Here is a 27,876-nt window from a genome sequence, read left to right on the forward strand (position 1 = left end):
TATGATGGAAAGTTCTGAGATAAGTCATCGAATTGACTATCGACAAAGATGAGAATAGTAGAGGTCAAATAGCCACGCCGCCATCCATCACTGTCGTTAACGGTATCGCTAATGCATAGAAAAGATAATACTACATGTACAATCAAAGAGTACCCAACGCCGTAGAATGCAAACTTTTTCGCTCCTCTCCCTTCATGGACCCTCAAGAGAACGTCATCGGAATAAAGAGATTAAGCTCGGATTTTCCTTCTGACTCTTCTCCCCTTCTGAGCATCGGCAGGCTCCTCGTAGACCTCGGTCCAGACGTCTTCAAAAGTGGTCTTCTTCCGACCAATCTGGCCCTCGAAGAAGTTCAATTTACGCACGACCTCCATGGCGCCGGTACCCAGACTAACCGTCTTACCCATAATGATGCATTCGGAGACACCCTCGATAAGATCGGTACGACCAGCACCACCAGCATCAAACAGATGGTCCGCAGTCTTCTCAAAGGAAGCCAGTTGCAGGACAGAGTCACGCATCTTCGCAAGACCGAAACGAGTGATACCAAGGACTTCGCCCTTGTACGTCATGACATCAGCAAGAAGTTGCATATGACGAGGATCGATGCCCATGTCCTTCATGACCTCGCTGATTTCTTGGACAATTGTGACTCTGGCCGCTTCGATACCAAGAACATCACGCATCTCCATGACGTTATTGGTAGACGTGCGGAGACCATTGACACCAAGTGTGGTCATGCACTCCTTGAGCCCGTAACCTTCAACAAGCAGTGTATTGGTGCTGGATGTATCGTCGGTCCGGATGATGGCGCGGCTTGCTTGCGGATGACCAAGCACCTGTATATCGGGAAGGATGCGCTTGAGATGCTTGAGGCGGAGGAAAGGATCAGCACTGGTTGCTGCAATTTCAGTCTTGGACAGAGATGCTTTGCTGGCAGGGTCAATGTCCATGTAGATATGGATATGAGAATTGGTGCTTCGGAATTTCAGATCATCGGCCTTGAAACGCTTGTGGTTCTTGATGGCGTCGACGATGTTCCTGATCTTAAGCTCAAGCGCCAGGTTTTGAATGGTCTCCCAGTTAATCTTGACAGTAAGGTAGGCCTCCTTGCCAGTCCAGGCTTCTCGGACATAGTGAATAATATCCCTCAGGTACGTCTTCTCAATGCGTCCCTTGACAATACGTGCCGCGATGACATTGTCTTTGGTGACGAGATCACAGGAGATAACAGGGGTACTGATCTCCTTCGATGCGTTGATAATTTCCTTAATACGGGGAACACCTTGAGTAATGCTCATACCAGCGACACCGGCAAAGTGGAAGGTCTTCAAGGTCATCTGAGTTCCCGGTTCACCGATCGACTGCGCACCAACAGCACCAACGGCGTGGCCAGGCTCGACCTGAGCCTTCTTATACTTCATCAAACATGACGTAATGAAGGTTCTGAGGGTCTTCTCTGTCAGCTTTCCGGTGTGGTTCAAGCCCTTCTGGCTCCTCTCGTCCGACGGGTCAATATCGCCGCCACGAGAGATCAGCTTGTCCGCTTTGGTGGAGATGTATTGCTGAATTGACTCAAGGAAGTCACGCGCGCTCTCGAATTGATCAACACCGTGGTCACTTCTGTCCATGTACGGAAGCTTATTGCCCAGGAGATCTTCGCGAACCAATTTTGCACGCTCCTTGGAAAGCATCTCTTCACATACTTCCATAATTTCGTGTGGAAGCAGACTCCGCTCGTCATTATCGTACGTGATCGACTCAGCGTGGATGAAAGTCCGGTCAAAGTGGACAGGCTTGGCTTTACCTTCCATATCGACAGGATCCAACTTGTCGTCGCCATATTGGAACTGAACGATGGCATCTGAAGAGTTTCGGACGGTGTCATCGTATCTACTGGAAAGGTCCTCGAGAGACTTCATGAGACGACGGGACATGTAACCAGTTTCTGCTGTCTTGACAGCAGTATCGACCAGACCTTCACGACCAGACATTGCGTGGAAAATGAACTCAGTAGGCAACAGTCCTGAAAAGAAACTGTTGCGCACGAAACCTTTTGACGGAGGCTGTCGAGCGTTCTTCGGAAAATGGGGTAGTGTTCTGTCCTGGAAACCGTCTTGCACACGTTGACCACCGATAATTTGTTGACCGACGAGGGCAACCATCTGCGAGACGTTGATACTGGAACCCTTCGATCCTGAAGTAGCCATGATCAAAGGAGAGTTGTACTTGCTGAGTTGAGCAATACACTCGTCACCTGCCTGTTGACGGACCTTGCTGAGAATACCAGACAGTTGGTTCTCCATAGTCTGCAACTCATCACAACCGGGGTATTTCTCAAGTGTTCCAGCCTTATATTTGGCAATGACTTCGTCACACTGCGCGTAAGCCGCTTCGACGAGCTCATTCTTTGATCGTACCAAACTTTCACTGGGGTAGACATCTGTGATACCGATAGAAAATCCCATGTTTGTGAACCAACGCGCAGATAGCTTAGACAAGCGGTTCATACCCTCGGCGGCGGCCGCGGGACCGAAATCTCTGAGCATAATGTAAAAGACATTGTCCTTCTTTCCGGAACCAATGGTGGACTTGTCCATCACCCCACACATGACTTCGGAGTTACGGATGACAAGCCAGCCATCGTTTGGATCCAGGTCTTTTGGCCGACCATCCTTTGGCGGTTTAAATTCTCTGCAAGCGGCGTCAAGGTTAACCAGGACAGGGTCGTCCTTGCTGGGACGCATGAGGATGTTGAAGACCTGCTTTCCAGTCCACAGCATCTGGGGCTTGAGGACAGCAGGCGGAGGAAGATCAAATCGGGTTTCCGGACCCAGCATATAGAGACAAATCTGCGTAAAGGACCGACGGTCGAAGAAATTATCCTTACTGCTTAGGATATAGGCAGCACTAATGAAATCTTGGATGGCAGAGATGATGGGTTCTCCGTTCTTCGGAGTGGCCAAGTTGTTCTTCACACCCATCAGCTCCATAGCTTCGGCTCTCGCCTCTTCCGTCTGGGGTACATGGAGATTCATCTCGTCACCGTCGAAATCAGCATTGTACGGATTGCAGACACACTCGTTGAGCCGGAATGTCCGATGCGGGCGAACTTTGGCGAAGTGAGAGAGGATACTGAGCTTGTGAAGAGACGGCTGTCGATTGAAAAGGACGATATCGCCATCCTCGATGTGACGCTCGATCACGTCTCCTTCTTGAATCTGATCGGCAATCATGTTGAGATTACCGTATTTCAAAAACAGCTTGAAATCCGAACCCTTCTTGATAATGTAGTTCGCTCCTGGCCATTTCTTTGTTCCGTTTCGGACCCTTTGCTGCAGTTTCTCCTTGTTGTAGCGGGTGACAACTTCGGGATAGGTCATGTTCTTCGCCACTAATTCTGGGACGGCAACTTCATCGACTCGTAGATTGGGATCAGGCGAAATAACAGTTCTACCGGAGAAATCAACTCGTTTCCCAGAAAGATTACCACGAAATCGTCCTTGCTTTCCCTTCAGACGCTGCACGAAACCTCGAATAGGCTTGCCTAGATCTGCCTTGTTGAGACCAGGGACGTCACTGTTGATATAAACAGCAATCTGGAGCTGCATGTAGTCCCAACATTCCACGATAGTTTGAACGGGTGCTCCTTTCATAAGGGCATTCTTCAGGTTGATGTTACTCTGGACAATATCTCCCAGCTTGGCTGTCAAGTCATCTTCGGTGGAAGCAGCGTCTTGGCCAACGGAAGGACGAATACACACTGGGGGCGCGGGAATAAATTGCCAGAGGAACATTTCAGGTCTGGCTTCCTTCGGGTTCAGTCCAAGCAATTCACAGTCGGTATCGGAGACCTTCTTGAACAGATTGAGAACACGCAGGGCATTCATATCATCCTGAGCCTTCTTGTAGTGCTTCTCTACCTCTGCGTTCGAAGTCCTAGCTTCATCGAAAGAACGGTCGAAGACAATTTTGCTGGGCGGTGGAACCTTTTTCACAGATGTAGACACATTGAAGGCACGGAATTTGTCGTGTGTGATTTTGAGCGCACTGTTACCGGCCTTTTTAACCACGCCATTTATAGCGCCACACGCCTCACAGGTCCGCGTCTTCCGGCAGCGTTCGTTGATACGTTTCGCGATCTGTAACCGTCGAAGATTGTCCAACCCCGGCCGACGCATCTCGCGGAGAAAAGCACGTCGCTCTGCCTCGGGCAGCAGAATGCGCGAACACTCCTTGCAAATCTCCTGCAGAATGCTGATAACACGTTTGAAGTATCCGACATGGAAGGCAGGTAGGACGAGTCTCACATGGCCGAAATGGCCGTTGCAGACCTGAAGAGAGCCACCGCACGTTTGGCAAGTGGCGGTCTTGCTTGAGATACCCATGCGACCATCGAGAGGACCGTGGGAAACCACCGCTCTGTCATGTTCGAGATCGAAGAACTTTCGATCGGAGACCTCCACTACAGCTTGGCTGACTATGTCGTCGTTGGACCTGTTACACCGAATCCAGAATTAGTCACACTCCGATCATCCAACACCATGACAGTAAGTCTCTGAAAGCGGAACAAGGCCATTCATACAGTACACCGAATTTTAATTCTTTTATAACTTTGGGGACGCGGTCTATGACCTGGGCCTTGCCCAGATCGACCTGCACACCCTCTGGAGGCTGCATTGCCGTTGTCAAGAGCTGATCATGGCAATGAGCCACAAATGACTAAACCGAGCTGCAGACGGCCACGCTGTGGGCGCGTATATTATGCTCCAAACGGAAAATGCCCCGTGATATAAAGATAAGCGAGACCGCTGCGATGGTGAATCTTGACAAGAAAGGAGCTGAAGAGAAAATGCGACCGTTGAAGGAGGAGAAGTTGTTCAGATCGTTGCGGCGGCGGGGTCGGCGACGAACTTTTTTGCGGCCAGAAGCTCCAGCTCTGGCCCCTCAAGGTTCCGACCAATCAACATCCAGAATTTCATCCAACATGGAGATTGGTATTGACAGTTTTGCTGATAGTATTGTAAATGCGCAGTAGATATAGACAGGGGTATATTGAATGACAAATATAAATAGATATACAACATAGACAGGATGATACTATTCTACAGATGCGGAAGCACTTCAAGCGTTTATTTGGCGAGGAAGGCCTGGAACGCCTTGTGCTCAATCACCACGTTTCCAACAGCCCTGAGTCTCTTTCGTCCTTCTTTCTGCTTCTCCAGCAGTTTCCGGCGCCGACTGACATCACTAGCATGGAGCTTGGCCAAGACATCTTTTCGGTAGGGTTTGATCGTCTCTCGGGCGACGATCTTTTTACCAACAGCAGCCTGGATCACAACCTCGAACAGTTGTCGATCGACATGCTCCTTGAATTTTGTCACCCATTGTCGTCCGAGCCTTTCCACTTGACTCAAGTGGACGATGCGAGCAACAGCATCGACAGGCGCCTTATTAACCAAGAGTTGCAGCTTGACGATGTTCCCTGTTTGCCAAGCGGACTCCTCATAGTCCAGGCTTGCGTAGCCTTTGGTGGACCCCTTGAGCTTGCCGAAGAAGTCATCGACCAGTTGAGCAAGAGGCAGCTCATACTTAAGAATAACCTGCGTCGCTGTGAAATACTCTAAACTCTTCTGCTCACCTCTGTTTGCCTCACAAAGTTCAATGACCTTGCCAAGGTACTCCTCGGGGAAGGTCAGTGTAGCCAGGACGTAGGGCTCTTGAATCTCAGCCACCTTGGAGCGCAGTTCTTCGTCTTCCGGGAATTTGGCCGGGCTGGTAATGATCTCTTCTTTTCCGTCCTTCCAAATGATCTTGACAGGTACCGATGGAGGTGTGATGATGATGCTAGCACCGTGCTCCTGACGCAAGCGATCCTCAAACACAGAACAGTGCAGTGTGCCTAGGAATCCCAGTCTGAAGCCTGCGCCAAGAGCCTCTGATGACTCCTTCTGCACGGTGATACTCCTGTCGTTGAGCACGAGCTGGTTGATACTGTCTTCCAAGTGCTCAAAATGGTCTGCATCCACCGGGTAAGCCGCCACAAAAACCATCGACTTGGGCTCCTCAAAGCCCGGAAGCGGTTCAACGGCTTTCTCAAACCCAACCCTTGTAAATGTGTCACCAATCTTCGCTTCTTTGCTTCGTTTCATACCAGGGTTGAAGTAGATGTATCCAACTTGGCCAGCACGGAGCACGCTCTGTGGTGTTTCGTTTGGATACATGATGCCAACCTCGCCAACGTAGTACTTAAGACCCGTCGCAAACGACACGACCTGCTGACCAGCCCGAATTTCACCGTCGAAGATGCGGACCAGACAGATTACGCCTTTGTAGGAATCGTACCAGGAGTCGACGAGTAACATTCGCAGTGGCTTCTTGCAATCGCCGATGGGGCTGTTAAGAGTCAGTAACGGAAGCAGCTTATGAAGATAGACAGGGAAATAGCCATACGCTGGGATCTTCTCAATAACTGTCGGAAGTAATTTTGCAACATTGAGGCCTGTCTTGGCTGAAACCATCACCGCGTTTTCAGTGTCGAGCTCGAAAGAATTCTTCATCTGCTCAAGAGCCCGCTCTGGGTCAGCCGAGGGCAAATCTACCTTGTTGATGACTGGAATCAATTCCAAGCCCTGCGCGAAAGCGAGGTAGAAGTTCGCAACGGTCTGTGCCTGGATTCCTTGACTGGCATCGACCAGGAGCAATGCTCCTCCGCAACTAGCATAACTGCGTGATACCTCTGCACGGAAGTCCACGTGGCCTGGAGTATCAACCAGGTGCAATAAATAGTCTTCACCATCGTGATTGTATATCATCGAGCAGGTTTGCGCCTTCACTGTGATACCACGTTCACGCTCCACGTCAAGCTTGTCCAACACTTGTTTGTTCGAGCCGGGCTCGATCGTTCCTGTCAGTTCAAGCAGGCGGTCGGAAAGTGTGCTTTTGCCATGGTCGACATGGGCGACGATGCAAAAGTTCCTGTATCGCTCGATTGGAATCGCTGCTATTCTGTTCTCGAGGTCGGATACCGGTTTGGTAGCGGTTGATCTCGATCCGGCGCGAGAAGCGGAGCTGGTGAAAAATCGGGGAGCGTTAGCAAGGACGAATGGCGCCCTGGGCAGGCTTGTAGCTGTGCCTTTCGGTGCAGCGCTCAGCCATCTGGCTAACTGCAGGCATCCTCGCATCTGGAGTACTGCAATGGCATGGGAATAGAATGCCTTTTGAGATGAGGATTCAAGGCGTCGATTGCCGATTCCGACAAAAAAGGTGCGGCACCGAATCGCTTGCTGCGGAGAAAAAGTACTTGTGGCCGCGGGCGGTGGAACAACGGATTGCTGCGGTGACTATCGAGGTAAACAAAAGCTGCCCTCTTTTTTGACCAGTCAAGAGACCCCACGAACGAGCAAACCCATCTACAACCTCCGAGTTTGATCAAAATACGCCGAAAATGTCTGCAACGAAAGATAGATCCAAGGTGCACAAGCTCTCCATCAAAGGTGAGACCCGAGTTTGGCCGTTGTTGATTGCTTCTTGAAGCTCACTCATTTATGACAGGCTCGGCGAAGCTCGTGGCAGAATTCGTGAGTCAATTCCATCGATCTGGATGGAGGGGACACTGGTTGACAAGTTTTAGTTTGAATACTCGATAAACTCCATCCTGTATGTTGATGTGCGCTTGAGGATGGGTGCAACGCATACTTATCGCTTTGGCTCCTAGGTTTCAACGAGGGGTATATCCACCAGAAGACTTTACAACGTCAGTTCACGCCCGCCCACGATAGTCGTAGACAATTGATCTAATGCGGATACAGTGTCAAGAAATATGGTCTCAATATGCTCGGTTGGTCCATTCCCTCGCTACCCGCAACTCTCGCTGATCGAGCCCAGTTACCGCCGACGACCAGGTCAAGGCCTACATCAAGAAAATTATGTCGCAGTTAAACAAGTGGATGCTTGGAGGCAAGATATCGAAACTTGTTGTGGTGATCACAGATAAGGAGACTGGGGAGCACGTCGAAAGATGGCAGTTTGATGTAAGGCAGTCCCGGAATGGATGCGCGCAGAGGCTCATCAGAATTCGATTATTATCAGGTCCAAATATTCCGAAAGCATACCAGAAGCCAAACTTCTCGAAAATCTGCTGATAAGGAGAATGCCACTCCGGGGTATGTCTGCCTCTTCCTCCCACGTCCAACACCCACGATACTAATGAAACCTGTCTGTGCAACAGAGAGCCGGAGATCCAAGATTCGACTGCGGTTGAGAAGACAGAGAAAGAAATCCAGGAAGAGATACAGGCTATCTTCCGCCAAATTACGGCCTCGGTCACCTTCCTCCCAGTTCTGGACGGAGACTGCACATTCAACGTCCTCGTCTACGCTGACGCAGACTCGGAGGTGCCCGTCGAATGGGGCGACAGCGATGCCAAAGAGATTAAGAATGCCGAGAAAGTGCAGCTGCGAAGCTTCAGTACGAATAACCACAGAGTGGAGACGCTGGTTAGCTATCGCCTGGCCGAATGACCGCGTATTGTCCAAATTTGGGTAAATTATTCTTGTAGGATGGCGTTCAGGAAAGGGAGTTACACAGCTGGATTATCTACACTTTGTGATGGCTTTCAATTTCTTTAATGCAAAAGCGATGTGGAATGTCCTTTGGAATAGTGAATGCACATACCCGTCGCCAGCGGCCTGAGCCATACCCTGCGCTCTTGCAGCTCATAGTAGAAGCTACAGAAGGAAGCTGTCCAGGGACCCCTACGGCTTGGCAGAGTCAGATCGAGCTTATCCCTAAAGCCCCTATTACTACTCATTCAACGTGCAAACTAGTTGAACACTATTTCTTCATAAGAGATGTTAGGAGGAGGAGGTAGCAGAGAAGAGGACGCTTGCAGACCAAAGAGATCACGAAAGCAGGTCAAATGGCTCCATTTATCTATGGCCAAGATGCCAAGGGTCATCTAGATGCTACCTTAAGGAAGCAAAGCAAGTTGCAGATATCTGGCAGCAAATCGGCATGGAACTGATCTCCAGGGTCTGGTTGACGCAGTAGAAAGATCACGCGTTTCTCTCCCCCAGCTATAACTTGGAGGATCTCCTGTCGATCCAGATTCTATCTTGATAGATAATCCAGTTGATACGCGTCAATATTTGATTTAGCTACGTCGGTGGTTGAAATCTACTGGAGCTATCACGAAGCTCATCTTGGTCACTGAGACTGACCTCACTATTCCCAATCTGTCAAATGTAACATCAACATCTACCTACAGCTTAGAATTACGACGTGCGGTTTCCTCCTGGTCCATCTGAATTATGCAGTCCACTATGATAGTGCGAATATCTTCAATCTAGTCCATTCCTGAAGATTATTGACTTGAAGGCTATTAAAGCGAATCCCCCGCAGGATGATGAAGTGATAGCCCACGCAGCATATTACCGCAGTGATCGCCTCTGCGGGTTGAAGACGCCGACATCAGGCAGCTCATCAGGAGGAAACGCAATCAAACATAAAAGGTTCTTGAGACACTGAGACATCATCGATGCAGGGTTGAAGCTCCTGTTCTTGAACTGGCTTGATGAAATGACCCGGTCTACATCTGCCCCTATCTCAAACTACTCGACAAGACATACATCGTACCGGGGTCCTCATCGGAAACGAGGCATCTGCCGCTAATCAGACTGTCAAAATCCAATGCCGATGGTGTCGTGATGAAATGCCTTGCAAATTGACAGTGATGGCTGCTTGTCAGTGGTGAATCCCGATGGGGCCAAGGTTGACGTTCTCCGTGGGCCATGTTCTTTGTCTGTCCGTCTTGATATTGTTCTTGCCTCCCGCCTTGATATTGTTCATCTCGACCTCATCACAATCAGGTCTCGGCAATTCTGGTCATTCTCTTTCAGCTTGTCAATATGGACAATGTCATGATCAACGCTTTTGTGAACCGGGGCCCACCGCGATGTCATCTAAATATTGTCCCACGTCTCCCTGGCCGTTCCATATATTGTTTGTTTCGGGTGATGCCTCCGAGTGTTCAGACGGACCGTCACCGCAGGTTAGATAGCCAGCTGCTATACTTCGGCCTCGATCCTGACTTCTACAATGCTCAAGCTCCATATCTAGACACCCTTGGACCTGGTGCTCGACTTCGTCTTCTGGGCCCATCCGCATCTTCAAGCAGCTCTATCGGCTGACACATATACAAGACTTTGGCACTTCCTTGATCGCTGGATCGATCACAGTAAAATATGAACTCAACATTTGATCCTTGGACGCAGAACATCACTCTGACTCAGTCCGACGGGACGACGGTAATCTCATCTCTGGCACTAGCGGACGACTACCTGCACTACATGATTCGCCTCAGCATCAACTATGGCGCTCAGCTCGGCGCATGCGCTGTGCTCCTCCTAGTCCTCTTGCTGCTGACAAGACCAGAAAAGCGCATCTCATCCGTTTTCGTTCTGAACGTCACTGCGCTACTTGCCAACATTATACGTCTGGGATGCCAGCTCAGCTATTTCTCCACCGGATTTGCTAGGATGTATGCGTTGCTGGCTGGCGACTTTTCCAGAGTGTCACGCGGTGCTTATGCCGGCCAAGTCATGGCATCTGTGTCCTTCACCATAGTCCTTATTTGCGTGGAGGCCTCCTTGGTGCTTCAGGTGCAGGTTGTCTGCTCCAATCTCCGTCGTCGGTATCGGATCCTGCTACTTGGTGCCTCGACGCTTGCTGCCCTTGTTCCGATCGGGGTTCGCTTGACTTACTCGGTGCTGAACTGCATGGTGATCATGCACGCAGGAACCATGGACCACCTGGATTGGCTAGAGAGTGCCACTAACATCGTGACAACCGTCAGCATCTGCTTTTTCTGCGCCGTCTTCGTCATCAAGCTTGGCCTCGCCATCAAAATGCGAAAGAGGTTGGGAGTGAAGCAATTCGGTCCGATGAGGGTCATCTTTATTATGGGTTGCCAAACCATGACCATCCCAGGTAAGCCCCGAAGAAGATCGCATCATTCAATGAAAAAGGACTATACTGATCAAGACTCCATCAAGCCATTTTCGCCATTTGCCAGTATTTCAGCAGAATCCCGGAATTCTCACATAACGTCCTAACCCTCGTCATCATCTCGCTCCCTCTTTCCTCCATTTGGGCTGGATTCGCCCTTGACCAGGCAAACTCCACCGCGCGCTCCACCGAGTCTCGTCACCACCTGTGGAACATACTCTCCTCTGACGGCGCCACGAGAGACAAGCCCACCCAATGTGTCAGCTCCCCCATGACTTCGCCGAACACCACATGCTACTCAGAGCAGTCAACCAGTAAACCCCAGCAGGATCCGGAGAACGGGTTCGGCATTTCGGTGGCGCATGACATCTCCATCCACAGCTTCCGAAAGGGTGCCAACGGGATATTTGAGCAGTCATTACATTTGAGGAATGCCTAAGCGGTTGATTTATTTGGAGTTTTCTTGCCAGGTGTCTTGCCAGGTGGCTTTTCTCTCTTTCAGTCGATACAGGCCATATGCTGCAACGCCGGTTGTGTCATCATAATACTAATTCCTTCCGTTTTGTTTCTTTTCCTTTCTTTGCTGTACTTTCGCGTTGATGCTGCGTGGGCTATCACTTCATCTTCATCGTCCTGCTGGGGGATTCACTTTAGTAGCTTCAAGTCAAATAATCTTCAAGGACTTTAGACCAGATTGACAGGCATTTGCAATACCGTATGGACTGTAAGATTCACATGAACCAGGAATTCTCAACTAGACTGCAAACCGCACGTCACAATTCTCAGCTGTAGGTAGACATTAAGACGAACTTTGCGATAGCTCCAAGAAGGCAAGACAGAGAAACTAAGGAATTTCCTCCCTTTAGTTATCTTTTAGATAATGAATCAGCTTTGGAGAAGTATGTAGTAGAAGCGGCCTTGCAAGGGACCCCTTCACAGAAGTGGAACCCCCTGGGAGGAATTAAGAATGAGCTGGATTTCGAATACATCTAATTTGTCATTTACTGTCGAGATTTACACTAAAGGTACTATACTTTAGACATGCTGTGACACTCTCGAATCTGTGGAGTTTTAACATATATTTTAGCGGCTTGGTGAGGTGCGTAGGCGTAAATGACTACTAATTTCGATAAGCCAAATAAAAATCAATCCATACCAACTAGCTAGCCATTCTGTTGCTTGTATTTGATTATAATAGAGGCAGCGGAGTCGTGATAACGTACGATATTTATTAAGGTATGTAACATTAAGAGACGAATCTATTTCTTTACAAACCAAACTGGTTTCTTCCATGGAGAAAGCTGATTCGAATCAACTTTCTCGGCCAAGTTTGGACAACGATTCCGTCAGGAATTCATTAGCATTCATCAAATCCGTACTGCCATAGACGACTCTTCGTCTAGCTCCACCCATAGCTCCTGCTCCAGCACGAATGCCGGCCCCTGCACCGTCGCCCGGCTGTCCGCTGGTTTGGCGCACCCAGTCCTGCAAATTGCCGTATTCGTCCATGCTACCTCCGCCGACGGTGAATACGATTGCTTCGTTGAATGCCTGGCGACGTTGGCCAAAAGTCGCGCTGGTCCCTCGTTCCACACCTCCAAGGGCTCCTGGGGCTTGTGGATTGCGAGCCGCAGATGCCGGGGGTATAGCTCCACGCGCGTTTGCGCTCCTCGGGTCGAAATAGAGATAGTTCTCTGTTTTTGCAATTGCAGAACTGGAGGCTGAGGACGGATCCATGATGGACTCGGTGATCTTGGTCAGAGTGAGGTCTTTGTTGGCAGGGAGGAAATTCTTAACGCCGGAAATGAGAGAATCGAAATTAGCACCCAATGCTCCGGAAGTTATGCGGTCAGTGAGGCGGTTGGAAAGCGATGAGAATCCACGGAACAAATCCGAGGACTGCTGCTGCGGTGCGGCAGTCGTCATCATGGTCATCCGGGTGAGCTCTCGAACCTGGCGCACGTAGGTCAGTGGGCTGATATCCTCAACTCCTGCGCGAGTGAGAGCCTCTTCAAATTGGCTCAAGTCTGCGCGGGATAGGTCTGTTTCTGTGCTTAGGAACCAAATAAGGAACAACCGGAGCTTGTCAGTCGGGTTGCTGCCTTTCGCAGGGTCATTAATCAATTCCAGGATCTGTGTTTTTGATTGTTTCGTAATGTTCTCCTCGAGCTCGAAGAAATTATCAAGCTGACGGTCTTTGATCCCCTTGAGCAGTGCAGTTGCTATATTCATGTGCATGTCTAGAATGGCTTTGCGTTCCCGCAGCTCAGGGAGCAGGGTAATTGCAGCTTTGAGGTGCTGCGCAGAAGCGCTGGTGTCATTCTGCAAGTCCTCAATAGAAGAAGCCCCGGTCTTCTTCGTGATTTCATTTGCGTCTTCTTTATAGCGCGTCAATTCAGCATCGATATCTTCCGCCACCTGAGGAAAAGGTACTCCAGCGTTACGCTTCCAGAAGAAATCATTGCTGTTTAAATCGTATACTTTCTTTGTCACGCCCTTGGTAGGGTTTGTCTCGTCAATCGGAGTTTCGATGGTTATCCGGTTGAGCCGCATTTGAAGCACGTCTTGTACTAATGATTGGTAGGTCCATGAATGCGACAGCATGGGTACCAAGTCCACATTACGGTCGACGATAATCAAGACAGGTCGTGAAGAAGGTACTCCTGCGGCGGTTTTCTTGTTGCTGGAGAACAGGTTGTCTTTGGAATTCAGAATGTGATCACGTAGTTTACGGTCGAGCTTTGTGGCGATCAGCTCTGCCGCTCCGCCTTTCGGACAACGAATGATTGGAATTGCACCTGTTTATCCCAGGAATGATCAACAGCGGACTCTCGAGCGCGGAGAGGTTTGAAACATACCCATAGTAACACTGACACTGAACAGCCCGCTAACGATCTTGTCAACAATGCCGTCCAACTCTTCATCACTCGTTTTGGCGCTGTTAATCTTCCAATATGCGTCGTTGCCTAGTCCCAAGCTGAAGAGGTCTGGTTCGGCCACGATGAAATTCAAGTATTGGTCATAGACTTGAGCAACATGCTCCGCGGTACCGGTGGAAGCGATTTGAGACGCGAAGTCTTCAAGAAGCGGCCGAGGTATGGATGAGAGAAAGTTCACATAGGCAGGAGAATAAAGTCCACGGGACAGATCATTCGTAATTGCTTGGATGTTTGCAGGAGTCGGCTCGACGAGGTATACGACGGGGACATCAGGGATGGGATATCTGATAGAGTTGAGATTCCTTGAAAACGAACGATTAGCTGCAATTCTATGCTCCTTGCACCACAAGGACCCTACAAATGAATAGTGACACCCCAAGCTCGAAGGTCATTTACACGAAGCACGCTGCTGATGACATCTCGGCCCATGTTGTCGAACACTAAGACCTTCCAAATAGGATCGCCATCTTCATTGAGAATAGGCGTGGAGATGAGACCTTGAGCTGATATATCGTGAGGGGCATCATCCGTGGCGTGGGGCTCGTGGTTCAAATTGAGGATCTTCTGAATAGACGCTATGAGGCCGGTTAGCGGCTTGTTATACTCAATGAATGATTTTCAATGCATCGGGAAACCTACCGACCTGACGGTCTCGCAGAGACATTGCGTGAGACCCCATGGTATGTTCACTTGCACATGCGCTGTTTCAAACAAATCAAGCAATTATACTCGAACCATGACACGTCCACCTGTATTGCGAGGAACGAAGAAGATCAAGTCGCAGAGATAATAAAAATAAATTCCTTATTGCATTCACCCTGAACTCTCAGGGGAATCCAAGAATAACCAACGACCGTACTATGATGTTATCGCGGTATCTCTCCACCTGGCATCCTGAGATGCTCCCAATTGTTGGAGCTGACATAATCCCGGGCTAGGTTGTTTCTCCCTTAGCTCGAACAAACAGAGCAAACTATGTTGTCGAATTGGGGGGAACCGTGGCTGGGACGATCACATGACAACAACTAGGCTCAAACAGGAGTAGCAGAGAAATCACCCTAATATCACCAGGACCGCCCGTGAGCCGCCCGGCTTTTTCAGTTCTACCTCATCACCACGACCAACAACAACCCATCCCTATTCTCTCAACCATCCTCGTAAAGCGAATTACTATGCTACTGAACTGCTATTCAGGGTGGTTTTTTGTATAAAACCTCTTTCTTTTATCTTTAAGACAGGTTTAGAGGAAAGATAAGTCCGCTAGGACTAGCAGTTCGAGCTGACTGGTCGCGTCTGCCCGACAGAAAAAGGTGGGCAAGGCAGGTCAAAGTGACAAAGGGCGCATAATAAGGAAGCAAAACACAAGGCTGGGGATTAAGGAACAAAGGAAGTGGGAGCAGTGAATTCCAGGAACAAAAGGAACAGACCACAACCTCTACCTTAATACTGGTCGGTGTATTCGAAGCAAGGAAGTGTTGACCAATTTGTGTGGTACCTAAGGTGCTTCTAAAAGGCGCAAGACGGTCGGAAGATCTGAACGTGACTTGCAGGACAACACCTTTAGGAACTGCAGACACAAACCTTTACCAGCCTGTGGCCGCTACAGTATCCCTACCAGCAAGTCCAGGTCATTTTAAGGTACCTAAGGTAGGCTCTCCGAAGCGGGTGGATAATCACTGCCACACTGGTCGGCCATACCGTACGGAGTGCACCCAAAGAAACTTGCTTGACAACAACGCCTTCGGTTCTTCAAGGTTCGCTCCTGCGGCCGCTCACTGCAAGGCGGGAATCTCTTGGTTTTTCTCCTGGCTTGACCGCTTTCAATCTGGACGTATCAAGTTCTCCAAACCGTTCTTTCACACCTCAATCAGCTGCGCTGCCGTTGGCTTGAGCAGTCAACCAATTAAATCCCTCGTTGCTCCTTCAAGTGCTCCACCCGGCTCCTGCCGACTACGACCCGAGAAAAGCGGCAACTGAACTTTACTATATTGGGTATCCTAAGCACGTGGGTACATGTGACCTTATTTGATTACCCGTTTAGTACAATAACAACTACAACCTGCGATCAAAGCCAGCGTCTGTTATAACGGGCAAATTAAGCACAAAATGGATCGTCCCTCGTCACAGGGCATGATGCCTGGCTTGCATCGCAGCTCAGTAACTCCTGGCTCAGTTCAGCCCGAATATTGGAACAATCTGGATTCGTTATATCCCGGTCCCGATCCTCCACACCAACATCCACACCCCACCCAACAGCAGCTGCATCAGTCGCACCAGCAACAACAACATCGGCAACAACAAACTCAGTCAATGGGGATCAGCTGGGACCATCCGATCTTCAGTCAACAGCATCAGCAAAGGACCCAAGTGCCATCACATCAAGAGCATGATCATGGCATCTATTCATCGTCAGCTCCTCAGTCGTGGCAACAGAATTCACTACAACAACAACAACAACAACAACAACAACAGATACTTTCGCCAGCTCCACAAGGTCATGGGGTGCCCGCTCAGTATCATCAGGTTCACCGATATCCTCCTGGCCAGGTGACGTTCGATTCACGGCCTCTCCCTGCAACGGACAACCCTCCATATCAATCTTACTCATTCCCTCAGAACTTTTATTCTTCTCAGCACATGTCGCTCCCAGATGCCTTCTCTCAATCAAATTCACCGCAGGCCCCTCGATCGCAGACTTCCCAGCAAAATCATTACCAGTCTGTCGCACATCAAACGCCTATTGCATCGTACTCGCTTCCTGCCGGATACTCCGACGGGAACTCGGTAAGAAGACAGAGGACTGATCATCTCAAGGACGTTTCACTGACATACAGTAGATGAATTTTATGACCAATTATACTGAGCCAGCTACAAACGTTACCGACGACCCCACCATCAATCCTCAGATTCTTAATCCCGCACAGCAGTCTTCTTCTAATCAAACTTCTTCTCTCCAAAACCCTTTTCTGTACGTGAATTCAGCTGACTATGGCCGGCCCGATGATGGGAAGTAAGTTCTAAACCCTCATAAATTCTTCAAGTAAAGGCATCAACTTACAGTCCGTGCTAGGCTGTTTAACTTCTTCGAGAACGACTTGCAAGTACCATCTGTTATGGGTCAGAGTACAAGTAATAATCGACCTATTCCCGGTCAAAATGCTTTTGAAGGAACTTTCCAAGTCAACGGTATGTGGTCCGCGGCATTTCCCTCTCCATCTGCCTTCATGGTGGCCTTATTGGACTAAATAGCTAATATCAATAATATTCAGGTCAAAATTCTGTGGACTCAACTTTGCAGGTAAAACCAACTGAACCGCCGAAGAAGAAAGCTCGCACAAAGACAGTGTCAAAGAAATCAACAACACTTGCGAAGAAGTCTTCGGCATCGGAAAGCGAGACTTCTGATGACTCCGACCTAGAAATTCAATTTCCCGAAGAGCCATCCCCCATACCGGCGACACGACCAAGTGAACCGGAGGCTGCTGTGGAATACGATACTCTTCAAGCCGTCTGGTCGCCACGCAATCGCAGACCCAACGCTGATAAGGTCAAAAATGCTTTAGTTGCATTTAAAGACGTTGTCAAACGTGTGAGGGATGCGTGGAAAGAAAGCAGTCAAGCGATGAAGATGGCAGAGAACAAAGATGAGAACGACAGAGCAGCCCAGCTCAAGAAGGATGTTGTCCTGCAACGTCGCCTGATGGATGTGGTTGTCGGTACCACTCTTGAAAAAGGCCACCCGGCTATCGTTGAGAAGTATGTCCTTTATCTTTTTCTTTTCTTGTTCTTCACAAATTCCGTCGTTATGGCCTTAGAAGTCAGAAACGAATCGAGAAATCTGTCCCCGTAATCTATTAGCGTCGATGGTCAGGAAGCCTTCTTAGAAGATGATTGTTAGTACGAGCGATTAATCGCTCTGTGCCCGAGGACCAGAAGGATAAAATCCCTTTCTGTGGTTCTCAACTGGGCTCTTAATATCGATCTTGAGGAAGCGCTGAAATGCCAACGAACTAACCTTGACCCGTTAGAGTTGGCTGAATCTGTCGCATGTACCTCGGATTCTTTCCAAATTTGCATTTATCAGTTACACATTTCCGGGTTCTGAATGGCTAACATGGAGGTTCAGGTTGGGAGAACATCCGATGGCGCTCGCTGCCATGTATTCCTTTCTTCTAGATCGGCATCAAGCGTCCGACGTGGATGGGGCATTCACGGTTAATATACTCAAGGTACATCACCCATTTTTATTTAGGCTTCCGGTTCGACATAGGGACTAAGAGCGTCTGAAATATAGTTACTCGCACGCTTTGGCACCGTGGACGAGGAGGTACTCCAAAAAACCAATATTGCCAAACTTCTACCCCGTTTCGTGAAGAAGGGGGGTCCCACTGTCAAGGAGCTCTCTCAGAAGATCCTAGATAATGCTGCTGCTTCCACGAAAAGAAAACAGGAGGCGACTAAGCCCGCAGCTAAAGAGGGGTCGGCGACCAAGAGCTCTGCCTCTGAAGCAGCACCTGCAATTAATTCCCGTCCCGAAATCACTGGTTCGAAGAGGCCTCGGGAAGGAGAAACCAATGGCCAAGATGCTTCGAAGCGGATGGTTGTAACATCCAATATCAAGCCTAGTGCAAAGGCGGGCAACGCTAACACTAATGGCTCTGTCAAGCGCCCGCAAGAGACAGCTCAGGAAAACAAATCTGCTGCAGCTTTCTCGCGTCCGAAGGCAAACATTATCGCTCCCAAGCCTACAAGCCTTTTTGGTAGCTTGATTTCTGCTTCCAAACGACCAGGCACCTCGAATGCGGAGCGCGCTGCCGCCGCAGCTGCCGCAGCGAAAACAAGGTACGCAGAATGCGAGGCTCCTGTATGTGGGCCTTCAGAAATGATGCTAACAATGATCAGCCCTCCGGCCGAAAAGAAAGAAACTCAGGCGCCACCTCCTAGACCTACTTTCTCCTTTGGCGATATTATGGCAGATCTTAATAAGCAAAAGGACCCTGAATCAGTTGAGCCTGCTGAGGATCGACCCCCTGAATCCGAAGAAGAACGCCAGAGGCGACTTCGCAAGGAGGCTCGAAGAAAATTGCGCGTTACGTGGAAACCTGACGAGTCTCTTACGGAAGTCCGTCTCTTCACCCACGACCCTGACGAGGAGCTAGGACCGGGTGATCGATCACAGGGAGAAATTGGTGACATCAAAGGAGAGGGTAGTGCCCTTAAACTGCACAGAGATCTTGAAGACTTGGAAGATGACGATGATGGCGTCATTCGCGAAGAGAATTTGATGGACTATACAGAGCCTTCTGGTAAGCTGGTATTGACGCAAGGTATGGGATGTTTGCTAACGGCATCTAGAAATTGACAAAGGCGACATGGCATCTGAGGATCGCTCCAGAAACTACTTCAAACGAGGTGGCACGCAAGAGCCTTCTAGTCCCGAGAAGCAGGCCCAGGATCATCGGGAAGCTAATACGCTCATGGTTTTCTACACGTCTCCCGCGGATATTCCTCCCTCGCCAAAGGAGCCGCCCCAGACTGACGCTGATGAACCTGTGGCTGAAGTGACTACCTTCGGAGAATTGCCGGATCACATCAAGGTAAAACATCCAATTCTTCCTTGTCAGGCAACTTTTTGTGCGGGCTTCTGATATTCATGTTTCTAGGTTCGACAAGAACGATATTACGCAGCGGTCAACCCGAAGCCGGCCCCTGTTGCAGCTGCGCCGCCTATTGCTCAAACCAACCAGTTCGACATCTCGAACTTGCTTAAAATCATCCAGAATGCATCGCAGCAACAGTCTACTCCGCCGCCGCCGCCGCCGCCACCACCTCAGCCTGCGTCACAGGCGCCCATGTCTGACCTGGAGCGGACCATCAGCATGTTCCGCCAGCAGCAGCCTCAAGTTCCACAAATTCCCCAGTTCCCAGCCGTTTCTCAGGCACCAGCGACGCAGGGCCTCGATTTCCAGAAAATATTGGCTGTCATGAGTGCGCAAAAACAGATGCCGCCTGCGCCTATTGTACCCCAAGTCCCACCATCGCAACCGGCGATGGCGCCGAATCTCGCTGCGATAATCTCACAGTTCGCCAACCAAAATCAGCAGGCTGGTTCATCTCAACCTTCTGGCCTACACTACGAAGACCCGGAGCGCAAGCGTATGCGTGAGACTGATGGATCCGAAGAATCCGGTGATGATAGATTTGGCTACGCCAAGCGAAGCAAGTTTGGAGCACCAAACAAGAAGCACGTAAGTATCCTGCCGAGACCTGATTTGCAAACATATCGCTGACTCTGTAATAGCCAAAGGCTGGATTAGTCCCTTGCCGATACTGGCGCGAAGGAAAGTGTCTCAAGGGCGACAACTGCACCTTCCGCCATGATCCTCTGAGTTGATTCCCGTTCCTTTGCTACTCTCTTTTTATGATACCCTCCGGAAAGATCTACTTCACACGGCGCAGGGCCTTAATTATTGCATCAGTTTAACGCATAGTCCTGATGTCTTTTTCACTTTACTATGGTTGCACATTGACAAAATGGATGTGAAATCCTCTGCCAAACCCACGGCGTTCATTCTGCGGTGGTTATTTTTTCCCACCTTCGCATTTGTCAGGTCAGCGTCATGTTTCTCATCTGAGCATCGCACATATGGTCATGATATGGTCATGAGATGGAGTTTTGTGATGCTTTTCGGATTCCTTTTGCGACTAGTTTCTACGGCACCACCTCATATATCTGGGCGGGTCTTTTTTCAATTGTTCCATAAACACGCGAACGTGTACTGTACGATAGATTATTCACTCAATTCCAAGGCTTATTTTCATATTAAAATTTGCATACTGAATATACAAAGTAGAAGTACCTTGTCCGATGGTCTGCTTTGATAATTCAGTGCCAACTGAGCCCTCCGATGAGAGGGTTGGGCTTGCATATAATCGAGTAAAGTCGGGATCTTGTTGATGAGAAGGGATCATGCGATGTTTCATGAGCGCGCCGCAGTCATTGATTCTTTAAAATATCTCCAAAATTAGCATCCGCTTATCGATAGTCTTGTCAACCACAACTTTCACACGTCTTGGCCAAAGCGATGGAAAGGTCACCAAGCTTCCAGATATCAGCCTGCAATCACTTAATAGTTGTTTGCTGTCATGCGATATACATTGGTGGACCTACAAAGGGTCTCTCCGAGGACGAATGGTGAGATGTGTAGCTTGGCTATTCCAAGCAATTGAGCGTCCCGTAATGCCCTGTCCACATACTATGGAGTACACTGTAAAATCTACTTTTCGCGTGCTAACTATATGCATTACGGCTAGGTTGATTGAACATTTCCAAAGGGGTGAAACGCCCACATTCACTGCACATGTTCAGGCTGGTCTTCGAGCAGTGGCGGACGATCCATATGGACTGCTGGTGTTGTCCGGGTAAGTAGAGTACTAGTAGCTCACACCGGCGGATTTGTAGTAGCTGATTCTTTACAGAGGCCCAACAAAGAAAGACAGAACAGACTTAGCGGAAGGCACCTCATATCATGTGAGACTATCTCGTTCTTCCTGGCGAGACATTAGTTGACGTCCTCCGACAGAATTTGGCCAAAGACAATGATTACTTCTCTTACTCTTCCAGAATCGATCCTGACCGAATCATAGCCGAAACCAACGCTAAGGACTCCTATCAGAATGTGCTTTTCTCTCTGCTCAGATTCAGATCGTACGTTGGAGCGTATCCGACAAAGATCACTGTTGTTACGCACGAGTTCAAGCGTCAGCGCTTCATGGAGTGTCATTTTCCGGCTCTTGGGTTGAGGACTGGGGGCCAAGCTTCGTGTTCCGGAGCTGTCGTGGGGATCAATCCTCCGGAGGAAGTAACGCCCCTGGCGTCATTGATATCAGGGGAAGAGAAGAGTGGGATTGGCCTGTGGAGACAGGATCCGTATGGTGTCGGTGAGGAGCTGGCTGCGAAGAGAGTGAAACGAGGATGGAAGCCTGGCATGGAAGACGCACTGTTTGTTGGCATGGAGTTGGAGGCCGTCGTTGAGGAGCTGCTTCATTGGAAAGGGGGAGTGAACGGTGATGAGTTGTTCCCGAAGCTGGATCAGCTGCCGTGGTACTGAACGTCGTCTGTAATGCACATGAAATGTAGATAATATATCATACTACCCGTCGCCAGCGGCCTGAGCCATAACCCTGCGGATATAGGTCGGCCACGGCTCAATAGAATCTTTGCAGCCCAATGCAATTTATGGGAATTTGAGGCTATTCAAACCAAGAAGCAAGACAGAGAATTGAGGACTTTCCTCGCTTTGGAGCTCCTCGTGTCACTTATCGTAGTATGGACGGATGAAGCCGTACCTCGATTGATCGGTGATCCACGCATCTGCCCCACCTTCAAGAATCGTCCCTTTTTCTCTGATTCATCACAACCACATCCACAACCATCATTGGGCCAGCTGCAGCACCTGAAAATACTCTAGATCGCGACCTTACTATTTCGCAGCACTTAGAAGCATTAACAGAGACCGACATCAATCTCGAACGATGGCTTCAGCGGACCCATATACACCACCTCCCCTCCCTCCTCCCTTCACGAACACAACCCCTCCACCGCAATTGCTCACCCAAGGCGCCGAAGCGCATCTCTACAAGACCGTCTTCCTTTCACCCTCCACCCCAGCTGCTCTGAAGATCCGCCCGTCAAAGCCCTACCGCCACCCGATTCTCGACCGACGGCTCACACGCCAGCGCATACTGCAGGAAGCTCGGTGCCTGGTAAAACTCGTCCGGGAAGGCGTCAATGTCCCTGCGGTGCTGGCGCTGGATTGGGAGGGCCAAACTGGCGAAAAGGGATTCGGAGGGGCCTGGTTGATGATGGAATGGATTGACGGATTGGTGGTGCGAGTCGTACTGGAGCGGTGGGAGAAATACATGAAGCGGAGCCAGGCTGGCCAGGGCGCGGAGGAACTGAAAAAGGAAGAAGCGCGGGTTCGAGGCCTGATGAGAAGAATTGGTCACGCTGTCGGGGCACTGCACAAGGCTGGTGTTATCCATGGGGATCTGACGACGAGCAATCTCATCCTGCGACCGCCTAGTCATGTGGAGCAGCAATCCGCTACTGACGAGACAAATCCGTCCATGGAGGGGGATGTTGTTCTGATCGATTTTGGCTTGGCTAGTCAGAGTCTGCAAGATGAAGACCGCGCGGTTGATCTATACGTGCTTGAGAGGGCGTTTGGTAGCACCCATCCTCGTACTGAGCCGCTCTTCGAAGAGGTCCTCAGCGGGTATAAGGAAAGCTACAAGGGCGCTAGCTCTGCGTTGAAACGGTTAGAGGAAGTGCGGATGAGAGGTCGTAAGAGAAGTATGATTGGATGAGCAGCTTGCTCGAAGCATCCATGATCTATATCCACGACTCTGTCGTCCATTTGAGATATGGGAAGAGCAACGACATACACGTGCAGTCATTCGTCATCATTGAAGAACCAAGATATTGCGCCCACGCTCTATCGCACAATGCAACGAAGAAAATGTGTACTTTGCAAAAATAGAAACAGATCTCACTGAATAGCACCGCATATTCTCATGAACTCGTCTTGACACAAGTGCCTACGTCTGCCAGCGCAAAATATCCCTTGTTCTCCACCACTCCGCGGTCTTTGACTACCGCCGTGTACTTGACTACCCATTGTGGCTCAACATCGCCTTTGATCCCGTCGTTGGCATCTGGAGCGGACGCAAGGATCCCAGCGCCCTTCTCCCCTGGACCCAGCAGCTCCCGTGTCGTGCCTACCGGCAGGATATCGTTGCAGTCGTTATGCGTAAGCAGTTGGATATTCTCTTGCTTCGCATAGAGAATCAGCGACTTGGGAACGACACAGCAGTCCTTGAGGTTGATCTGATCCACAGACGGCTTGACCTTGGTATGTGGGAGGAACCGAGCGAGCCTGTCGCTTCCAAACTCCGCCACACCCAGCTGAGCAATCATGCCTTTCTCATGCAGCCCCTCAAGCGTCCTCCACGACTGAATGATGCTGTCAAAGTCATCTGGCTCCTCGCTTCCGTCATCCGACGACACCTCTTCCTCGCTGTCGTCCTCCGCGTCGAATAAAATCCCGGGGAAGGAAACAATAAGCAGGTCGATAGAATCCACATGTAGCTCTTTCAATACCAGATCAATCGCCTGCCGCGTATGCGCGCACCGTCTCGATACCGGGATGCCGGGTAGAAAGAACAGTTTCACCGTAATATCGTACTGCGACCTCTCCTCCGCCAGCCCGTGCTGCGAGAAATCGATTGCGGGAATGTAAAGCGCATCATCCTGCATCGATGTCCATGCCTTGTATCTCTCCGTGGGTTTTGTCTCGATCTCATCCGCGGCCGCAAGCTGTTGCGCAGCCTGAAAGTTCGCTCGTAGAGCGTTGATCAGCTCGACGTTCGATTTCGTTGTGCCTGGATGTCTGATGACGGACGAACCGCCGGTCGTCATGAGATTTCTGCGAAATGAAGCACATCTCGATCAGTCTCGTCCGGTGATAGAGGGGTAGTCCTTTAGTCACAGCAGGACCGCATGTTGCCACTTACGAGGTGGATAGTATCAGCTTCATGGCTATTTCCTTGATTATAGACAGGAGACAAGGAATAGAAGCCGGATATATTGATTTATTTGCAGTTGTGTTGAGCTTGGAAATTGGTGACAAATTGCGCTTGATAAGACGGATTGCATCGGGTTCAAATTGCTAAGCAGCCCCGCGCCCGCTGTGATTTCCGCTCCGGGAATGTAACCATATCGGTGACCGACACGCCAACTGCATATCACGATTCCCAACCGCTTGTGTCAGATTGGGATGCATATGCGGTAAATGGCAATAGAAAACATTTCGCAATAAGTCGGAAGGCTCAATCTACGAGAGAATATCACTGATTGTTGCAGCATTGGCATGTCTTTAACTAAATATACTACGCATTGATATTTCATACAATTCTTAGCACAACATATCAATCCGCACGACATCAGTCATACTCGACAGTAGGATCCCAATCCGTCGGCGAATACTCCCCCGTATTGAGCGCCTGCATATCCTCCTCCGACAGCTCATAATCAAAGACATCCGCGTTCTGCTGAATGCGTGCCGGCGTCACAGACTTGGGGAGCGCAACAAACCCCTGTTTCCCGTCAATCATACCTCCTCGATATCAAAAGACAGAAGACTCACCTTCTGCAAGCTCCACCGGATCATAATCTGCGCAGGAGACTTGCCGTGTTTCTTCCCCAAGGTCTTCAAAACAGGCTCGTTGAGCCGATACCCATGCGCCAGCGGCGAGTACGCCTCGACCACGATATCGCGTTTCTTAAGCCAAGCGACGATCTCAGATCTATCCAGCCATGGGTGCAGCTCGTACTGCCCGACGTCGATCTTGCCCCGGCCCTCGCCGCCCTTGATGTACTCTTCCAATTCGTCGAGGTGATGGATACCGTAGTTCGAGACGCCGATCGAGCGTGTCTTCCCGGCTGCCTGCGCCTCAACAAGAGCGCGCCAGGAACCAAGGCGGGCGTTCTTGCCGCCGTAGGGAGCGTGGATGAGGATTCTGTCGTATGACTCAGCTATATCCTTCGGGGCCATATACCGGGAGGTACCTACAGATCAAAATAATCCACCTCGGCTTCTCTCAGACTAGACTCGACCGCGCGCTTGGTGCGCTCGTACCCCATCGAGCCCGGCGGGATCTTCGTCGTGAAGAAGACCTCGGAGCGATCGAGGCCGGAGTTCTGGATTGCCCGGCCGCAGGCTTTTTCGTTGCGGTACATGATCGCGGAGTCTACCTACCTGGGACATCAGCTAGTGTTCATACTCGGTTGCTGCGATCATACATGACGATAACCCGTTTTGAGAGCTTCTAGCGTGGACTTTTCTGTTTGAGATGCGGGACTGCGCGGTGGTTTGGTGTCAGTAGTCGGATATCAATTTGTAGATGTGTACGCACATCATGTAGACCTAGCCCAGCGCCAAAATTGATTAGCATTGTATATAGCGAGGAAGGTTCATATATTCAACTCACTCCATATCCAAGGACGGGAATCTCATGACCAGAGTTCAATCGATATGTCGAACGCAGAGTCAAGGACTTGGCCATGTTGCGCAACATAAACAATTCTAGTTAGTGTATTCAGTATCTGTCGGATGGGCGATGTGGAATGGACTTGAGGTTGTTGTGAACATTGGCGCAAGCGCAATGAGATCATAGTGAGAGGAATGGTGGACCTGGCTTTATGAGGGGCAAGCCGACAAGCTCGCTCTATGTCCGAGATTGATAATCTACGTACAGAGCACGAAATTATGGTATGAGCGATTGCTATTGATGGAATTAGTTTCCAGACGATTCTTGGCGGGTTCTGTCTTCTATTTACTCGTGGGATGCTTGAAGATTGATAACCAAGATAGAACGATTTATGCGAATCTCAATTTAGAATGTACAAGCTCAGGCAGCTAGCTGAACAGAGACGTACTGAACGCGGACAGAAATCATTAAACAAATAGGATATCATATCATAAGTCATAAGGTATCATGAAAGAATCAATCCGCCAGATCAAAGACACCGGCCCAGCCGCAGCCAACTTAATCATATCTCTTCTCCATATCCACCTCCGCACCCCTCTGTCTGACCTTCCCCTCATCATGCACATCCCTCCACTTCTCCTCCTCAGTGCGATCCCCCTTGACCGCCGCACCAACCGATCCCAAAGCCCCCTTAGCCCGGTCCGCAGCGCCCTCACCCCAGTCCTGCAACTGACCCTTCGCCTCCTGTTCCTTGCCACTAGCATTCTGCTCCTGGCCCTCGCGACGCAGATTCTCGTTTCCGATCAAGTTGCCGAGCGACTCCTTGGCCGAACCCACGGTCTGGTCCCAGGTGCCCTGCGTGCGCTTGGGGTCGTCCTTGGCCGCGGCGCCGGTCTGCGGGTCGGCAGCGACGGGGCCCATCTTGGCGGTTTCGTGGCTGGCGGCGTGCTCGGCTTTGCCTTGGGTGTGCGTGGCTTCGCCTTCGGCCTGGGCTGCTGTTAGTGGATTGGACGTGGTACATCGAGCGGGAATGTGGTGGTTGCTTACGTGAGTGGATGGGTTGCCGGTGACGGAGCCCATAGCGCGCTGGGCGAGGCCAGTGGCTTGGTTGATGTAGCTGTTGAGGGTGGAAGCGTTGTTGTTATTGTTGCTGTTGTTGTTGTCAGACATGGTGATTGATTGTGTTGTAAGACGTGGATGTTTGTGGATTTTTGTTCAAAGCTATCTTGTTCGAAACTGGTCTTGGATGATTGTCTCGTTCAGATATGCTTTTTCGACGTTTCAAAGATGTCTGTGGCTTTATATAGACAATTTGCGTCGCGGTCATCTCCATATTTGTGGCTCGGGACGGATGACATCATGTAATGATGTCATAGCATGTGGTCACAAATTTGGGCTATGTCACACGCACCAGCATCCAGAAAGAAATGCACAAATGGTATCTATATAATGGGATGACGCGGATGTCCTTTTGATGCTATTTAATAGCTTAGGTATTGCGTCATCCATGGTTCTGAATGTCTGCTCCTGCTGCCGGAATACTCGCCCGTGGCTATGCTGACTCCGTTCCTGCAGTGCCAGAAGGACGTCTGTACCCCATAGCGTCGGATAAGTAGTCTAAACCCCTCTGGCGGGGGCTGAGGATAATCGGCATAACCGGCCATGTCGTTGTACTAGGCGGCTAGAAGTTGTGAAAAACGGTGCGATAGCAGTTTGCTGTCATTAAGGGACAGCAAGAATTTGAAATAGAGGAACCATAACTCCGTACATTCAAGTATTTAAAAATCTGAGAGAGTAGATTCAGGCGGCTGTAGTGATGCTGCTGTTGGCGCACCGCCGCTGAACTCAGTGGTTATGGCATGTGGCGCGGTACCTGAGT

At 50.0% G+C, this 27,876-nt stretch overlaps 11 protein-coding genes across 11 annotated transcripts; 5 read left to right on the plus strand and 6 right to left on the minus strand.

The window, feature by feature from the left end:
- Positions 1 to 47: 47 nt before the first annotated feature.
- Positions 48 to 4,871, minus strand: P174DRAFT_414980 (DNA-directed RNA polymerase III core subunit RPO31). The gene is made up of 2 exons (XM_024824409.1): positions 4,586 to 4,871; positions 48 to 4,497 (listed from the first exon to the last, which is right to left on the minus strand). Exons 1-2 carry the CDS (start codon positions 4,678 to 4,680, stop codon positions 231 to 233), a joined length of 4,362 nt encoding a protein of 1,453 aa, XP_024677342.1. The 5' UTR covers positions 4,681 to 4,871; the 3' UTR covers positions 48 to 230.
- Positions 4,872 to 5,061: 190 nt separating this feature from the next.
- Positions 5,062 to 7,268, minus strand: P174DRAFT_455390 (GTPase GUF1). Its single transcript, XM_024829319.1, has 2 exons — positions 6,454 to 7,268; positions 5,062 to 6,396 (listed from the first exon to the last, which is right to left on the minus strand). Exons 1-2 carry the CDS (start codon positions 7,182 to 7,184, stop codon positions 5,133 to 5,135), a joined length of 1,995 nt encoding a protein of 664 aa, XP_024677343.1. The 5' UTR covers positions 7,185 to 7,268; the 3' UTR covers positions 5,062 to 5,132.
- Positions 7,269 to 7,367: 99 nt separating this feature from the next.
- P174DRAFT_455391 (spindle checkpoint protein MAD2) lies at positions 7,368 to 8,813 on the plus strand. Its single transcript, XM_024829320.1, has 8 exons — positions 7,368 to 7,496; positions 7,555 to 7,580; positions 7,634 to 7,659; positions 7,718 to 7,756; positions 7,812 to 7,840; positions 7,888 to 8,033; positions 8,092 to 8,165; positions 8,231 to 8,813. Exons 1-8 carry the CDS (start codon positions 7,448 to 7,450, stop codon positions 8,520 to 8,522), a joined length of 681 nt encoding a protein of 226 aa, XP_024677344.1. The 5' UTR covers positions 7,368 to 7,447; the 3' UTR covers positions 8,523 to 8,813.
- Positions 8,814 to 10,152: 1,339 nt separating this feature from the next.
- preB (alpha-factor pheromone receptor STE2) lies at positions 10,153 to 11,526 on the plus strand. Its single transcript, XM_024832418.1, has 2 exons — positions 10,153 to 10,989; positions 11,055 to 11,526. Exons 1-2 carry the CDS (start codon positions 10,245 to 10,247, stop codon positions 11,444 to 11,446), a joined length of 1,137 nt encoding a protein of 378 aa, XP_024677345.1. The 5' UTR covers positions 10,153 to 10,244; the 3' UTR covers positions 11,447 to 11,526.
- Positions 11,527 to 12,232: 706 nt separating this feature from the next.
- sly1 (syntaxin-binding protein) lies at positions 12,233 to 14,821 on the minus strand. The gene is made up of 4 exons (XM_024828535.1): positions 14,586 to 14,821; positions 14,305 to 14,521; positions 13,866 to 14,248; positions 12,233 to 13,805 (listed from the first exon to the last, which is right to left on the minus strand). The coding sequence occupies exons 1-4, from the start codon at positions 14,608 to 14,610 to the stop codon at positions 12,319 to 12,321; spliced, it is 2,112 nt and encodes a 703-aa protein (XP_024677346.1). The 5' UTR covers positions 14,611 to 14,821; the 3' UTR covers positions 12,233 to 12,318.
- A 1,231-nt stretch (positions 14,822 to 16,052) lies between these two features.
- Positions 16,053 to 20,756, plus strand: P174DRAFT_397690 (uncharacterized protein; the record flags this gene model as incomplete). The annotated part of the gene is given in 12 exon segments (XM_024823809.1): positions 16,053 to 16,103; positions 16,120 to 16,440; positions 16,470 to 16,730; positions 16,784 to 16,956; positions 17,017 to 17,132; positions 17,216 to 17,702; positions 18,073 to 18,175; positions 18,241 to 18,788; positions 18,849 to 19,252; positions 19,302 to 19,543; positions 19,610 to 20,194; positions 20,248 to 20,756. 12 exon segments carry the CDS (start codon positions 16,053 to 16,055, stop codon positions 20,338 to 20,340), a joined length of 3,384 nt encoding a protein of 1,127 aa, XP_024677347.1. The 3' UTR covers positions 20,341 to 20,756.
- A 275-nt stretch (positions 20,757 to 21,031) lies between these two features.
- On the plus strand, positions 21,032 to 22,471 carry P174DRAFT_397693 (DUF218 domain protein; the record flags this gene model as incomplete). Its single annotated transcript, XM_024823810.1, has 4 exons — positions 21,032 to 21,141; positions 21,261 to 21,368; positions 21,426 to 21,477; positions 21,530 to 22,471. The coding sequence occupies 4 exons, from the start codon at positions 21,032 to 21,034 to the stop codon at positions 22,055 to 22,057; spliced, it is 798 nt and encodes a 265-aa protein (XP_024677348.1). The 3' UTR covers positions 22,058 to 22,471.
- A 10-nt stretch (positions 22,472 to 22,481) lies between these two features.
- On the plus strand, positions 22,482 to 23,315 carry bud32 (serine/threonine protein kinase BUD32; the record flags this gene model as incomplete). The annotated part of the gene is made up of 1 exon (XM_024832323.1): positions 22,482 to 23,315. The coding sequence occupies one exon, from the start codon at positions 22,482 to 22,484 to the stop codon at positions 23,313 to 23,315; it is 834 nt and encodes a 277-aa protein (XP_024677349.1).
- On the minus strand, positions 23,140 to 24,650 carry P174DRAFT_446257 (putative gamma-cysteine synthetase regulatory subunit). The gene is made up of 2 exons (XM_024828536.1): positions 24,522 to 24,650; positions 23,140 to 24,433 (listed from the first exon to the last, which is right to left on the minus strand). The coding sequence occupies exons 1-2, from the start codon at positions 24,542 to 24,544 to the stop codon at positions 23,521 to 23,523; spliced, it is 936 nt and encodes a 311-aa protein (XP_024677350.1). The 5' UTR covers positions 24,545 to 24,650; the 3' UTR covers positions 23,140 to 23,520.
- Positions 24,651 to 24,766: 116 nt separating this feature from the next.
- On the minus strand, positions 24,767 to 25,867 carry P174DRAFT_415003 (aldo/keto reductase family protein). Its single transcript, XM_024824410.1, has 3 exons — positions 25,580 to 25,867; positions 25,154 to 25,526; positions 24,767 to 25,103 (listed from the first exon to the last, which is right to left on the minus strand). The coding sequence occupies exons 1-3, from the start codon at positions 25,744 to 25,746 to the stop codon at positions 24,951 to 24,953; spliced, it is 693 nt and encodes a 230-aa protein (XP_024677351.1). The 5' UTR covers positions 25,747 to 25,867; the 3' UTR covers positions 24,767 to 24,950.
- Positions 25,868 to 26,555: 688 nt separating this feature from the next.
- P174DRAFT_425776 (CsbD family protein) lies at positions 26,556 to 27,167 on the minus strand (the record flags this gene model as incomplete). The annotated part of the gene is made up of 2 exons (XM_024825319.1): positions 26,556 to 26,984; positions 27,045 to 27,167. The coding sequence occupies 2 exons, from the start codon at positions 27,165 to 27,167 to the stop codon at positions 26,556 to 26,558; spliced, it is 552 nt and encodes a 183-aa protein (XP_024677352.1).
- Between the last annotated feature and the right edge of the window lie 709 nt (positions 27,168 to 27,876).

Source organism: Aspergillus novofumigatus (genome assembly GCF_002847465.1).
Source record: "Aspergillus novofumigatus IBT 16806 chromosome Unknown P174scaffold_12, whole genome shotgun sequence".
Lineage (NCBI taxonomy): Eukaryota > Fungi > Ascomycota > Eurotiomycetes > Eurotiales > Aspergillaceae > Aspergillus > Aspergillus novofumigatus.